Genomic DNA, 16,179 nt, shown 5'->3' on the forward strand with positions numbered 1-16,179 from the left:
TCAGTGGGAGTCTGTCCCATGAAAGAGGTGTCTCACAGAGAGAGGTGCTCCCAGAGCAGAGGCCTGATGGAAGCGGCACGGGCACTTCCATCGCACATGGAGGAGCTTGGCCTGGCCTGAACATAAAGTAAGGATACAGGAGTTGGGGGCAGACTCGGAAAGAAAGGCCAGACCACACGTCAGGACAAGTGTGCACAAGTGCAATGTCTGTGAGGCCCACTTGAATGGGACTGGTAGGCTCTGGGGACCGCCAGGCACCGCAACCAGGAGTGATGAGAGCAGAGCCACGGTTTGGAAAGTTTCTGCCCAGCAGGACTCACCTGGGAGAGATCAGGAGGAGGAGTCTTGGTGAGAAGCACAGAGGGCCTGAGTGAGGTGGCCAGTGGACGTGGGTATGCACCACTAAGGCTGTGCAGAGGCTGGGAGAGGTGGGAAGTGCCAAACGGCCACTGGCCCAGTCACCAAGGCTTCACGGGGTTCGCTGGGGTGCAGGCAAGGAAGCTGGGGCTCAGTCCTGGGGTTGCCTAGGAAAGCTGAGCAAGTACTTACTCTCTGTTCCTAGCACTGGGGGAAGAGAGCTCTTGGGCCTCCGGGCTTTCATCTCCGGGGCCTTGGCATTCTCCCTGGCAGGAGCATCTGGAACAGAACAGGTAATGACGGACATTAGTTGGCTGCTGCCCAAGGAAATGAACAGAAGAGGTGTCTCAATAAAAATCCCACCCCAACCAAAATTACAACACCCCCCCCCCCGGCTCCTCTTTCCACTCTGGGGGCCCTCCGTGCCTGCCGAGCAGACGGCGCCTGCCTCGGGCACCTTCCTCCACCGGAGCACCAAAGAAGGAGCGTGCGCGCACTCCACTGCGCCTTATAAATCAGGTGGAGAGAGCAGTCACCCAGGCAAGATGGATGGACAGGCTATGCTGGGAGCTATTATGCATTCCCCTGCATGGCAGGCACGCGCTGCCAGGAATCACATCGCTGGCAGGGTTGGAGAAGCGATGGCACCCCTGTGCTCACTTCTCTCCCATCTTTTCCCTTCACTGGGTCTTTACTCGCTGGCGCTAACTGCTCTGTATTTCCAAAAGCCTGCTCTGTATGGAGAGGTCTCTCCGACAGAAGAAAGAGGGGACAGGGTCCATGCCTCAGCTCATGGTCTGGAAGGGGCCTGCACCTTTTGATTTCCCAGACTTCTTTCTACAGATGGTCACTGACAGACTTTAAGACCAGATGAAGGCCTCTGAGCAGGCAGCCGGCATGCCTCACCCCCTCTGGACTGAGCCTTGGACCCATTATGGGAGGTTGTGCACTCCTCCTCAAAGTGGATCCAGTGAAACCGAGCCTTCTGGGTGGACCTGAAATGGCACGTGGATGAATGCACAATGCCTTGGTCCTCTCTTCCACGTTCCCTATTCCATTTTAACGTCGAGTGTGGACATCACCACACTCTCTCCCTTGTTGGGGCAGAAGAGTAACATCACACGGGGCTGGGTGGTCAGAAAGGGCCTTACTGGGCCCCAAGGAGACTAGACTTCAGGAAGCTTTGGGGAAACCACCCAGGAACTCGGATAAGAAGGAGCTGGTTAAACAGCTATCACTGTGCTCCAGCATTTTCCCCACAAGGAATTCTCCTCAGGGATGTGCTGAGAGGGAGCCTCCCTGTCAGAGTCCCTTCCTGCCATTCATTTTCCGGCTCCTGAAGACAGGAAACTCAAAGGGAGGAAGGAGGGGGTGGGACTTTCCAGCTGAAGCTTGAACCACATTCTTGTGGCTTGGCTAGGGAGGAAGGGCCATCTTGTTGTCTTGCCTCCTGGATGGGGCAGTCCTAGCTGCTAACACATGCCCTCTCCCAGACTGGTTCCTGGGGCTTTGTGTGGTGGACACAGGTTGCACAGAACTAGGGCCTAGGGATGAACACTTCCCTAGCACACGGTCTCCTGATGCTCCCATCTGGATGCACTGCTCCTTCTAGATGGCATTTGGGTCTCATTTCTGCTTCAGAAGGTGGATCAGCCCGTATAAATCCTCCCACAAAGAGTCAAGCTTCCTTCCTAACCTAAAGCCTGCCCACTCTCAGTTCTAGCTGGGTATTTCAGGAAAGGAGGCCCAGTGTGGGCATCGTCCAAGCTCACCAGCAGCTCCGAGGCACACAGGCCTCTGGGGCTATGGGGGCAACTCCCTACTGAAATCAGCCAAAGCTGTACACATGTAACTACAGGAATGGTTGTGCGTAGGCCTCGTGAAGAGCTTCCTAGCAGTATATGGCAGGGAACAGTGCTGAGGGAACCAAGGTGGAAGCCCTACCCTGCCTCCACTATTCTCCTTCTGCCACATTCTATAAGAGCAAACAGAACCCTACATGGTGAGTCAGGGGTCCGTGCCTTCCGTCGCTGACACTGCCTGTGTCCTGTCTCCTCAGTGGCCACCCACACACCAGGTTCCATGTGGATACAGATGGAGAAGCAGAAAGTCCTGTGGGGAGGGGATGATTTCACTTCCTCACACTGGGTATTTTCCCCTGGCCTAATGGTCATTCTCAGCTACAGAAAAATCCTCAGTATTTGTCAACTTGTGTGGTTCTCAGCATTGGCTACCCATTAGAAGCAGCTGTACATAGGTGTCTCACCCTGTAGATCCTGGTTTAATTGGTCTGGTTAGGGCCTGGGCGTCCATATTATCCAGAAGCTCCACAGATGACTTTCATATGTCACTCCCAGTCTGTGTGTGACATAGGCCGTGTGTGTGTGTGTGTGTGTGTGTGTGTGTGTGTGTGTGTATTTGTATGCACATGTGTGTACGTGCCTGTGTGTCTGAAGGTGGGCATGTGGTACATGGAGGGTCTCAGGGACTATTCTGAGAGACAGGAACACCTATCGTTGTATCTCTTGACGTCTGGGGACTAGGGTACCATCAACCAGGGTGTAGCAGTCTATGTTTCTTTCTTCCCTTCCTTCAAGACCTGATAGGCACCAATGACAATTTACAGGAAGGTACACTCCAAAGTGTGTTTGTTTTCCCCTTTTTTAAAGAAGAAGAAGAGACAGCCAAGAGTGTACAGAGCTCTGTGCTTCTTGGCTTGAATACTCTCTCTGCCCGTCTTTCTTCTGGTGAGTTCTGGGGACATCGCAGGAGAAAGGTGAAGAAGGATCGGGATTGCTTTGTTTTTTTGTTTTTTGTTTTTTTTTTAACTGGTGTGTAACTTGAGGCATAAGCAAGCCAAAGATGAGAGGCTGGTCTTCCGGGGTTCCTAAGGAAGGGACACAGGGACGGAGATTCCTTCTCTCCTCGTGGGGTCGCATGGGCCTTTGCTTCTAAGCGGCATTAGAGTAGAGACCGGGGAGGAGGGTACCAGTTTTGGCTTTGTCATTAGCAATCTTGGGATCATGAGCAAATCATGTCAACTGCCCTGGGTCTCTATTTCCACACCCGTGCAAAGGAAAGTACACTTATTCCTTCTACCATAGTGTTAAGATGCTCAAAGGAGAGAATGTATTCAGTAGTGCTCGGGAAAGGAGAAAAATGATCATGTACCTATTAATTCATTCCTCCTGCTCACCACATTTCCTCAGCTCCCTCCCAGTCTGCTTTAAAATTCTCCACTTTCAAAAGCCCTGCCTGACCAGCCCCCACCCGCATGTTTCCCGCCTCCGCATCTGTATTCAGCTTTTGGGTGCTGGCTTTTACACTGACGTGTGAGTGCACTACCCTGTCATGTGCTTTGAGCTTTGTTTTTAGAAGTTCTGTGTACTTTATCTTTCCATCTGACCATGAGGAAAGGGGCTCAAGTTTCCCTTTCAAACCAGGCACACCTCCAGACTTGGAGCCCCCCCAGGGGTGGGACTGAGCCCCCACTTCCCTCAGTCCTCCTGCCCCATGGGGGCTGTGCATGCGCCAGTAGCCACCGGCCCTCTGTGAGGGCTGCAGCAAGGGGTGGGCTGGAAGGACCACGTGCTTAATCAGAACCAGCTCTGTGCTCACATGGATGCCCAGGGGATAAAAATAATAGTAATACAAGACTAAGAGCAGCTTGTATTTTCTATTTTAATCAGTTTGTGATGAAATTGAACTCCATTTCTAGATCTCGGCCCCAGGGCTGGAGTCCATTGCTGGCCGGGTTGTGCCCCCAAAGAAGGACGGGAAGATGGAAATATAGGGAGGTGGGGGGCCTCTACATAGGGAGGAAAATGTGTCCTTATATGGACAATACCTCACCCCCATCCACTCCTGGGCTAGCTCTGGACCTGACCCTTCAGGGCGGCATTTTTGCTTCTGTCTTCCCCAGGAGGTTGGTTCCCTGAATTACAAGCCTAAGGCAGGGGGAGTGAGGTCTTGGGAGGCTTCTGGGGGTGGGAGGGGGTCAAGCGTCCAGGAGCTCCACCCGGGGGGCAGAGGGGGTGGCCTCTTTCTCTGCCCGAGGGCAAGCAGCAAGCTGGCTCCATCGGAAGACCGGGTGCTCTAGTCAGGAAAAGAGCTCCTTGCTGGCTCTACTCTTTGGGGCCTATGAGTCCTTGGGCAAATTCCCTGAACTTTTTTGAGCTGACGTTCACCAGGAAAACAGGAGTAACACCCCAACAGAGTAAATGAGATGTAAAGTAACAGTGGGCATTCACTGGGTTACTTAGCCCATGCCTGGCACGATGCTAAGTGCTTTGTCTACTTGTTTCACGTGGAACCGTATCATTTGCCAATATTCAACCGTCTTTGGCCTACTGGGGAAGCAGTTTTATTCAGTTCAATTGAATGCAAGTTAGCTGCCTGTGGTGACGTGACGGACAAACGTGAAAGTGGGAGCAGACTTGTGAATGTGGCAGGAAGAAGGGTGCATGGCTATCAGTTCAGGCACAGTCAGAGGTTCCTGATGGCCATGGTGGCAGTTAAGCGTGGTAGTTAGGAGCCAAGGCTTGTGTTTAAATTCCCACCCAGTTAGTCATTAGCTGCATGGACTTCAGCAGGCCCCTCGGTCTCTATATGCCTCAGTTTGGGCTTTTTTTACTATGGCTCCGCTAAACCCCCTTGTCACAGCCACAAAACCCCTTTGAATTGCTAAAGCTGATGGTCTCAGGCTCATCCTGTTCGCAGGGGCAGCACCTGACACACTGATGTCATCATTCCTTCCTTATTCAAATGGCTATCATTTGGCTTCTGGAGCACGCCTCTCTCCTGGATTTCTTCCTGTCCCACTGTGGCCATTCCCTCTTGGTCTCCTTCCCAGGCCTCTGTCCTGCCCTACTCCTCCTCCTCCCTCCTCCATCCACATCCACCTTAGGGACCTCATTCACTCCCAGAACATTCAGTGGCCTCTTATGTGGACAGCTCCCCTACCCTGCTTCCAACCCTGACCTCCTTACTCAACTCCAGGTTCATCTAAATGCCTGCCTATGTGATGTGCCCACCTGGACGTCTAACGGACATCTGACACTTCACAGGCACTTGATTGGCCCCTGCCCCTTACATGCCTGTCTCAGAAGGTGGTGCCACCATTGATCCATGCTCCCCCATGAAAACTAAGTCACTTTGACTTCCCCTTCTCTCCATCTCTTCTTCTTCTTCTTCTTTTTTTAAATGTTTGTTTATTTTTGAGAGAGAGAGAGAGAGAGCGAGCGAGCATGAGTCGGGGAGGGAGGAGCAGAGAGAGAGGGAGACACAGAATCTGAAGCTGTTAGCACAAGAGTCCGACACAGGACCTGAACCCACAACCCGTGAGATCATGACCTGAGCTGAAGTCAGACGCTTAACTAACTGAGCCACCCAGGCGCCCCTCTCTCTCTCCATTTCTAATGCATCAGCAAATCCTATCGGCTCTACTGTGAGAATAGATTATGAATCTCATCACTTCTTACCTCTTCTGTGGAGCCTAAGCTGACATCACCTTCTGCCTGGGCCATCACAGGAGGTCTCCCTGCTCTCCCTCTCATCCACACAGGGACTGGGTGACTCTGGTCACCAGGGTCACCTGAGTGACGCTTCACCATGTCTAGAGCTGGCCCACCACACTCAGACTGACAGATCTGGCTGCTGGTACTCCTCACCTCGTTTCCCACCACTCTGCCCTGGCTCACAGCTCAGCCACCCTGGCCTCCCTACTCCCGGGAATGCCTCAGGTATAGCTTCTGCTCGGGCTTTACTCTCACCAGTACCTCTTCCTTCTTACTTTGAGACTCCTTCACACTTCCTTCAGGCCTCTGTTCCAATGTCACTTCCTCATAGAGGCCTCACCGCCACCTTCTCTAACAGTAACATCTTCCCCACACCCTACTTTGCTTGTGTCGTAGCACCTGGTATTGCCTGAGATTACACGTCTGTTCATCTATGTTACTGTTTCCCCCTCACAAGAATGTAAAGTTCCCGATAACAGGACCTTCTGTTTTGTTCACTGCTTTTAACCCAGCCCCAAGAGCAGTGCCTGGCACAGAGTGGGATGAATGACCACGGGATGCCCGCTGGAACATCACCTCTTACCACACAAATGTACGACCCTCCATGGCCATGAAGCCCTTGATCTCACTGGTAGCTGTGGCCAGGGTGGCTGGGGGAGGGTGGCCTAAGCTGCCCTGTCTTGGGATTTGGGCCTACAAAGGGTTTTGTTTCCCTACCTCTCACCTGGAGTGAGAGGGAATGGGTCACTCAGGCCAGGTGAGCAGAGGACTCCCCAGTAGGAAGGGCTGTTACTAAGGCAGCCCTGGATCTCTCGGACAGTGGATACTGCCATGCTATTCACTAGACAGAGACGCCATACCAAGTCATGGAAAGGGTAGGCTGTAGAACTGACACACCCAGGTGTGAGCCCTGTCAGGGTAAATCCTGTTCTAACTCCCTGCTCAGGGTGGCTCCAAGGGCAAGAGCTTTGGGATCAGAGACATCCAGAGAGTCTGCATCTCCTGTGTACTGTCTGCATGACCTGGGGAGGATGCTGACCCTCGCTGAGCCTCGATTTTCCCACCGAGAGATACCCTGCCCAACTGTTGGATGAGCTAAAAATGCACAAGAGCCTCCAGCCAGAGCAAACCTTGAGGGTCAGCTTTGTCCCCCTGGAAGAGTTCAGGCTTCAGGTGCTTTCTGGGGTACAAGGTTGACACTGGTCCTTCTGCTGCACTTGGAAGGAACAGGGGTGTGACCAGATCAAGAAAGTGCACGAGAGCACCCTTTTTCTTAGGGAAAAGACACACAGCATGATGATAATGGCCAGATGTGCTCAGTTATAAAAGCTACCTCCCTTTGTCTTTACTCTAAGTGGGAAAAAACAGGAATGTGGCTAATACAGAGTGGCCAATGAGCCAAAGTCATTTTCATGAGGTCCTGAAATATATCCTTATATTGGCCACAGATACATAGTCTTCATGGTGTTTGGCACAGGCTGTGTGACTGATAGCTAGTGACTGTCAGGGGGTAGGGCCGGCTCATGTCAGCATGAGCTATAGTGGAGAGGAACCTCACTGCCCCTTGGGAAGGAGGGACACAGTCCTACCGGGAGGTTAAGCAGGCAGCTGCAGATGGAGAGAGAAATCAGGAGACCCCATGCAATGAACGAACTTGCAAATTCAGTAACAGTCCCTTCTTAGGGCAAGTTTGATTAAAAACTATGGGTGCTCTCTTCAGAAAAATGCTCTGATTTAAAATTCTGCCTATAATTTCAAAGAGTCCATGGACCCCCTGGGATCTTTCAGTTAGGTACCACTGCCTTGGGGAGAGCCGGGAGCACCAGGGGATGGAAGGAGGACAGGAAAGCAGCTGGGCTGAGGGGAGCACAGGAGGGGAAACGGTGAGGCAAGGTGGCAGGGGAGCAGTTAGGGAAACTGCAGTTCTTTGTGAAGAGGTGGCTCATGACTGAGAAATAAAACTCCATGTGGCAGGAAGGCCACCCACTCGCAGGACACTAATATATCTCCAAGTCTAGCAACAGGGAAAAGAGTGGGTGTGAAGGGGCTGCCCTTTTTCTCTTTGAAAAACAAAACCAATTAACTTAGAGTCAGTCCTGTTATCTCAGCTGGTCTCCCTTTGACCTCTTTGCTAGCTCTTCTCCTAAGACCCAGATCTCAGTCGGCAGCCCTGAGGCCAAACTAGAGATAACTAATGGTGATCAAGATTAGTGGAGAGTGGGGATCCTGGGTGGCTCCGTAGAGCCCCACATCGGGCTCTGTGGCACCTGACAACTCACAGAGCCTGGAGCCTGCTTCGGATTCTGTGTCCCTCTCTCACTCTGCCCCTCCCTGCTCATTCTCTGTCTTTCTCTCTCTCTCTCCCAAGAATAAAACATTAAAAAAAAAAAAAAAAAAAAAAAGATTAGCAGAGAGTACAAGGGAATCTAGTAGAAGGAAGCCAACTTATGGGTAAAAAGTCCCATACGTTGCTGAATGAATTCCCCAAACCTTAAAAAAGAAAAAAAAAAAAAAAACCCAAATGTATTCTATAGGGAAAAAGAAATTTTTATTTTGAAAACAAAGTTTGGTTTTCAAAATAAAACATTTGCTGTTTCTCAAAAAGGTGCTGACATTTCACAGATAAGGAGAATAAATTGCTGTCCCGCTTTCAGCTAGCCCTGTAAATAGGACCCAAAGAATCCAGGGAACCCCAAAGCAGCTATTAGCAGGCAGGGCTTCCTTCTAGATTGGTTGGGTCTAGCATGGGTCTTAAGTGTGGGCTGTTTGGAGTCAAGTTCCCAGAAACACTTTTTTTTTTTTTTTTGTAAACTGCAGCACCTATAGGGAAAGCAGCAGGAAACGTGACCTGGGCAGGTGACAGCCCAGGTCACACACCACAGAGTACCTGGCGGCAGCAGCCCCTCTACCCAGAGCCTCAAAACATGGGTTTCAAGCCCGGCTCTGAACTGACCCATCAAATCCACTCCTTGGACTCAGAGCCCCAGCGACAGATACATTCACAGAACTCCTCCAGGGAGACACACACACAATAGTCTTCAATTTCAGCTTTACTGCCGGCTATTGACAATTTAAGTTGTTTTGCCATTGTGTGTATATGTTTTTTAACTTTTCAGCGCTCTTTTTTCTTTTATTATTTTTTTAAAGTTAAAAAAAAATTTTTTTTAAATGTTGATTTACTTTTGAGAGAAAGAGAGAGAGAGACAGAGACATGAGCAGGGGAGGGGCAGAGAGAGAGGGAGACACAGAACCTGAAGCAGGCTCCAGGCTCTGAGCTGTCAGCACAGAGCCTGAAGTGGGGCTCAAACCCACAACTGTGAGATCATGACCTGAGCTAAAGTCAGACACCTAACTGACTGAGCCACCTCAATGCTCTTTTTTCTTAAAAAAAAAAAAAGAAAAAAGAAAAGACTTTCTTTTCTTCCATTCCTAATATATCATGGATCTCAGTGTTTATGATCAGGAAATCAGATTATAAAGCCGAGAATGGGGACAAAGGTTCTACATCTTGTGGAATGGCAGGGAAACAGGTCAGGACTTTATAACCCAAGTGATCATATTCAGGAGTCAGAAGAGCAACAAAGTTGGTCTTTGAGTTGCCTTATTTGGACACCAGTTTTTCACGTGTCACTAAGAGTTACTAACCAGGCATTTCAAGAGCAAGAAATTATTTCCCCCACACAACCTTTTCAGACAGTTCCAGGCAAGTATCAAAAAAGAAGAAAGCACTCTGGATTGTGAATCCCACTACAGCATTCTGGCTCTAGCTTGGCCCTCAACAGGCCAGGAAACCTCATGTAGGGCATGTTCCTTCTCAATGGCCTTGGTTTTCTACTCTTCAAAATGAGGGTGGTTGCCTAGATCATCCCAAGGTCTGTTCTACTTCTAAGGCTCTAATTCTAAACTTCACAAAGAAGAGAGAAAGAAGAGTCACAAACACACAGCCTGCTTTAGGATAAATCTCAACCCCTCACAGCTTGGCCTCCCCCTTTCCTCACTCAGAAACTCCACTCAGAGGGTGCGGAGTGGCTCAGGAGGTTAAGCGTCCGACTTTGGCTCAGGTCATGATCTCTCGGTTCATGGGTTCCAGCCCCATGTCGGGCTCTGTGCTGACGGCCTGGAACCTGGTGCCTGTTTCAGATTCTGTGTGTCCCTCTCTCTCTGCTCCTCCCCGCTTGTGCCCTCTCTCTTTCTCTCTCTTTTTCAAAAATAAATAAACATTAAAAAAAAATGAAACTCCACTCAGACCAGGCAGCCCTCTGCCCCCACATTTCTTCCTCTCCCTCTGCTGTATTACAATTACTTTCTCTTCTTGCAGAGGTGGGCTTCTCCCCTCTACCCAAAGATGCAGCCCCAACTCACCTCCTCAGGGAAGTATCCCCACATGGACCCCGCTCTACTCCGTCCTCACCTCACCAAGGGTCTGACCTGCCAGCACTGACACTTGTCTGCTGCAGCTTGTAAAATACTATGTAGTCATTTTCCTGTGGGTGTGTCTTTTCTCCTCCAGCCCAGTGCCTGGTTTCCCCGCTCAGCAAGCTTCTGCATCTGGGGGTCAGGACTGGGGACAGGGCGGGGACAATAAGGTGAGCGGCCCCTCCTCTCAGCCAGGGGCAGGGCTGCAAGGTCACAGAGGGCCATCAAGTAGAGCTGCCATTTTCCTTTCTGGCTCATTTTGTGCAAAAGATGGCTTGATACCCACAAAACAAATGCCTCGGGTAGGGATGGCAGTCTTGGATGCAGTTCTGTTTAGGTATGGTTGGCCAGGGAAGGGCTGAGAAGTGGGACTACTTTGTGTGGCAGTGATGGGTGGGCACCACCTACCATCCACAGTGACTTGGCAGGAGCACTCAGCCTGGCCGGCGCCATTCTTGGCTATGCACTTGTATACGCCTCTGTCCTCGGGCAATGCCTTCTCGATGGAGACAGAGCACAGTGAACCTAGGAAGGAAGAGGAAGAACCACTGAGTGGACCCAATATAAGCCCAATACCTGCCCTGGGACCTGGGACATGGCAGGTGAATGTTATTCACATGGATAGCCACTGGGAGCCCAGAAGTCAGACGTCCTGTGGAAACCAACCCTCTCTCCCTACCAAGGGTCAGGGTAGTTTTTTCTGATAAGCCAGTCCAAAATAACTGATCCCTAAGTATATTTCCTCCTGGTACCCTCTTCCCAAATTCCAGCAAGCTCTCTTATAGGGACATAATGGAAAGGCACAGAAGAAGAGAGCAAAATAATATCAGCTTTTGGAGAGCATCCAATACAATAGAAGGAGCAGAGGGACCCTGGACCTGCACCCTGGCATATCACCAAGAGAGATAAGTAGTAGCCAGGCACAGGTTTATAGACCCATGTTAGGAACAGTGGCAGGTGAGGAGGCTCCGCCCAGCATATAGCAATTATTTATTCTGGGAATCTTAGAAAAGGGAGTCCTGAACAAAGAGGTGGGTGAGAGAGGCAGGGGTCCTTGTTGAGCAGGAACACTGACCTGTGGGAAGGTCTGCTGGGAGAAGGAGGGAACTATAGCCTGGGACCCTGGAGCTAGCTTCTCAGGAATAGTATCTGAGCTGAGAAGCACGGCCAACGAGGGGCACTGGGCTGGGAGAGGGGCACTTTGGGGCATCTCCCTTCAGTGCAAGGTCTTTTGGTGACCTCAGAGAGGGGTAGAGTCTCTCCACCCCAGCAACCTCTTCTGGCCTGGTTAGGGAAAGGAGAAGCCAGGCTGGGCACACACAGGAATCGGGGGTCTGGTCCCTGCCCACCCTAGCTCTCTCACCCCAGAGCAGGCTACTTCCCTGGAGTTCCCCCCTTGGGGGATTTCCCTCAGGATGTGGGGAGAGGCCAGCTGAGGGCTGGGACTGCTGGGCCAGGCAGGAGGGCAGTGGCACTGGAGTTCCTGCCTTCAGACACACAAACAAGTCAACAGCATGGCGTCCTGCCCAAAGCTGCCCTGTTGTCAGGGCGGCAGTCATTACAAAAAAGAGGACAGAGCCAGGGCCACGTGCATCCTGCTGCCTGGAGCCACTGGCTCCAGCTACTCCACTCCCCCTGCCAATTGCTCAGTATAAGCCACCGGCCCTGCGTGGACAGAACTGTGTGCATCCCGGGCGTATGTGCGGGGCGACATGGCCAGAAGGGAGGTCAACAGGCACTGCTCCCAAAGGGTCTTTGATCTCAAAAAGTACCCTCACCCCCATTAGGCAGAGGCACAGACTTGAGAGCAATGAATACAAGGGTATTCAGAGAACCTCACTAAGGCTAGAAAGGAAGGCAGAGGCATTTAACAGTTCTCTTTGCTTCTTGGCACCTGGCTTATGTCTGAACAAGGAAACCTTAGTCCTCTGGACCACCTCCCTCCTATTCATATAGACCTTACCTCTCAGGAAAGGCCTCCCTACATTCTCCCACAGGGGAGGGCAAGGGATCAGGATCTCTTCTCACTGTAGTTAGGAGACAGAATTTGCAGAAACTGCAACAGAAAGGGCTCAGGTTGGACTCACTCTCATGAGAGTGAGACCGTGAGGCACAGGAATCTGGGATTGAGGGTGACTGTCCTCTCTAGAGAGGACCTTCCACTCCTCCGAGAGGGCAGGGGGCTGCTAAGATGACCTCTGGCATCCTGATTTGAGGCTTAGAGGAAACACACCCCCTTTTGTCACTTCCCTTCAGTCTGAGGCTAAGGCTCTGGGAGCAGACACCCCACTCCCAGTACATATCCTGCTTGGATCCCTGACTGTGCTTCAGCTTCAGTCCCCTCACTGCTTTCAGCCTTAAGCCCAAATGGCACAAAGTGCAAAGACATTGGTGAGACCACCAGGAGAAGTTGGGGCGGTTAGACCACAGCCCTCACCCCCTCACCAGGAAAAGTAGCAGAACAGGCAGCTCGTCAAGCCTCCCAAAGCCTGGACCCCTGGCCATGTGCTTGTGCTTGCGTGGGCTGGGGGAGGGCCCCCAGGCAGGCCTGGAGGCCCGGCTAGCCCAGATTGAAGAATCTGGTATTTCCTGTGGGACAGCTTATTCCTGACCTCCAGAAGAAAAACCGTTTCCCAGAGTTTTTTTTTTTCCGAGAAGCCTCAGCCTGGTGGGGAATTTTGAGGGAGGTGAGGGGGATGGTAGCAGTCACCACAGAACCAAGGATCCAATAAATGGCTCAGCTAGAACTGTCCCTGGGAGAGCCCCTCATGGCCATGGAGTCTGAGGTCTCCCATCTTGCTCCAAGTGTGTGGCGAGAGGGGAGGCCGGGGTGGGGGGGGGCGGGGTGTGCAGGGTGAGAGGGGGTGGCCCAAAGCCCTAGAGGCTGTGCTCTGAGGATACCCTCAGTGGGCAGTGCCTCCCCACCCTGGTCCCCTAGAACGTCTGGACAGTGCAACTCAGCTCCAGATCACCTCCTTGAGGACAGTGCCTTCCCTATCACCCATAAGCATCCCCAGCCACAGACAGACCTCTTCTGTGCCCCGAGTTTCTCTTTATCAGAGCATGTCTTCCAAGGCCACTGCTGAAACACATGTCTGTCTCCCACACTAATTCTTGGAGGGCAGTGACTGTGTCTATTACGAATCTTTTTCCTGAGACTGGAATGTAGTCACAATAAAAAAGAAAAAAAAAATTGCCATCTGAGATGACCAAGGCACATTTCTGTAGCAGGTGATCTGGGAGGATCTATGCAAGAGAAAGTCATGAACATTTAGTCAAATATAACCTACCATTGAAAAAGATAAGATAGTTTCTGAAAGGAAAAAATTCCTACATCAGAGTTCTTCAAATGGATTATGCATATAACAATATTGCCTTGCATATTGCATTTATGCACTAGGATGCATAAATCCTAGTGTTTTGTACGATGAATCCACATAGGTTTTTAAAAAAGCCTTTGCAAGATCTCACATTAAAGGTGATTAAAAACGAATCATCAGTTGACAACGGCAACAAAAATAAATTCTCGTATTAGCCTAGGAGACATGCTTGCCAGGGAAAGAAGCCTGGCCTGGGGACAGGAAACAGGGCATAAAGATGAAAACACTTCTCGGGAGCAGTGTAGAGCTCCCCTTGGCTCACTGGCCATCCCTCCCAGTCCTCAGCCAAGGCCAAAGCCTGAGGAGCACGGCTGCAGGCCTGAGAGGGCCTGGTGTCATCCCTCCACAGGCCTGGAGGCCAGGCCCAGCCACCATAAGTGGCCACCATCTGCCTGGCAGCTCTGGGGGATGCAGGGAGGGGAAGGGTGCCTCTACATGTCCCTTCAAGAATTAGCAGTCAATGCCAGCCGACTCGTTACACACCTCTTCTCTCCTTGGTGCTAAATGGGGGGAACAAAACCCTGTTTTTAGGGGGCCTGGAGGCTATGAGCCCTATCCAAGCCACAGGAGTTCAGAGAAGCCCCCTGAAACCTGTAAACACAGCAGTAGGGTGTAGATGTATGTGCGGACCGTACTCCACGAGGAGTCTCTCGTGGCCAAAGGCTGGTGACAATGGTCTGGCAAGACCTAGAGGAAGCAAATTTTGATCTTAGATGACAACAGCACAGGATTCAGAGCAGTGAAGGAAGAAGGATTCCAAGCCAGTGAGGTGGGGGGCAGAGAGGATGCAGAGTGGGGTGCAAAGGACAGGGAGACCCCCTTAGCCACTCCCTCCACCTTCACCCCCAGACCACCTCAAACCACCAGCTTCCTTATTTCCATCAATGTCAGTAGAAATGTGACCCCAGTCACCCAGACACTGGCACACAGTGGTCTTCCACTCCTTCCTCTTCTTTATCTGCCCCCTGCTCCCAAGCCAGGCAACAGGATCTATTAACTCTGTCCTTGCTTCTTGAACTGGTTGTTTCCTCTCTGTGCCATGGCTGCCTTATTATATTAGCCCAAGCCTTGCCACCTTTCTCCCTGACCTCTTCAGTAGGCTCCTTACTTGTCTTTGGGTAGGGAGTCAATCAAAACCCCTAAACCCTTACCCTAGCTTTGTGTGCACTGCTCCTCGTTCCACATTCTTACATGGCTCCCTACTGCCTTGAGGATTGAGCTCTTTAGCATGATATAGGATGGCATGGGACATGCCTTCCTCTCCAGCCGGGCCCATGCTGTGAGCAGACCTGCCTTTGCTGCTGCCAGAGCCCCTGCCTGAGAAGCCCATACCTCCCCTCCTTTGCCTGCCATGGGTCCTGGCCCAGCTCATTCAGCACCAGCCTTTCCTGTGGCCCCAGCACTCAGCTCCTTCTTCTATACCTACTAGCTCAACTTCAGCACTTGGCTGGAATAGTTTTATCACTGTGAGTGTGTGCCCCCTCTTTCCAGATCTATGGAGAACAGATCCACTCACACCTCCCAGAGTGCCCTGCTCCCTGCAGTGGGGCCTGCTGAAGTGGTCACTGATAAGGCTTGAAGACAGGCTTTCTTCCTGGGGTCTGTGTCTAACCCAGGCTCTTGAAGACGTAGAGGGAGAAGCTCTAGAGAAGGGACAGACCGAAAAACGGGGATGGTATTTTTAAGACCAGGCACTCTCCCTACCGTGGCAAGGCAGGCAGGCCCATGTCAAGGTCTGCTTCCTCCACTGCAGGGAAAATGCCAGAAACCTGGCAAGCCTAGAGGGCACCGCCAGCCTTGCAGCCTCTTGACAACTACTGACAGTGTCGAGGAGTAAATAGCCACTAGTATTTTCTCCTGACGGACAACGCTCTGGGTGAGTGCATCATGAAAGGTTTCTCAGCTGTACCAGTGTGCTGACTCCTCACAAGAGTTAACTATGAGGTAAGACGGCATGGAGGTCTAGGCGCCTGAACTCAGCTGCCTACCTTCAAATCCCAGCTCTGTCACTAACCTGTTGTGCAATCTCGGGCAGGACACCTCACTTCTGGAAACGGGCAGGATTAAAAGAGTGAAAAGCATAAGATGCCTAGAGCAGTGTCTGGCACATGGTGTTTGTTCAGTGTGTGCAAGCTATTCTTAAGTTTTCAAAGGAGAATTACAAATATTTAGACTATTTTTAAAAGTTGGACTTGGGGCTGTCTCTACAACCCCTTCCTATCCACCTCCCTTAGACCTTCTCTATCCACTCCTTGTGCTGGCCTTCTTTTAATCATTTCTTCTTCCTCTGATTTGGACCTAAACTGTCCCTTTGAGGTGGTTTCTATGGGAGGCGATACCGGAGTAGCTGGGTCTCTATGCCCTTTAATGCTCAGTGACAGGCGATACCACATACTCAAGACCCTCTGGACATGAGCAGCCAGGGTCTAATGGCTCAGGCTTGTTTTTGAGACCAGAGCTGAGGTCTGCTTACACTGCTCAGTCGAGAGGGCTGTATATAAGCTGCTATT

General features: G+C 51.3%; 1 protein-coding gene across 8 annotated transcripts in view; it reads right to left on the bottom strand.

Annotated features, from left to right (window-relative positions):
• MYLK (myosin light chain kinase) overlaps window positions 1-16,179 on the bottom strand; it is a 210,017-nt gene that overhangs the window by 66,302 nt on the left and 127,536 nt on the right. For 5 of the 8 annotated variants that reach the window (XM_019839242.3, XM_045036325.1, XM_045036327.1 and 2 more), the window contains 2 exon segments: window positions 10,698-10,814; window positions 550-636 (listed from right to left, as the gene is read on the bottom strand). In XM_019839242.3, the coding sequence (XP_019694801.2) occupies window positions 550-636; window positions 10,698-10,814 (204 nt within the window). 8 annotated transcript variants of the gene reach the window in all.

The sequence above is a fragment of the Felis catus genome, chromosome C2 (genome assembly GCF_018350175.1).
Source record: "Felis catus isolate Fca126 chromosome C2, F.catus_Fca126_mat1.0, whole genome shotgun sequence".
Lineage (NCBI taxonomy): Eukaryota > Metazoa > Chordata > Mammalia > Carnivora > Felidae > Felis > Felis catus.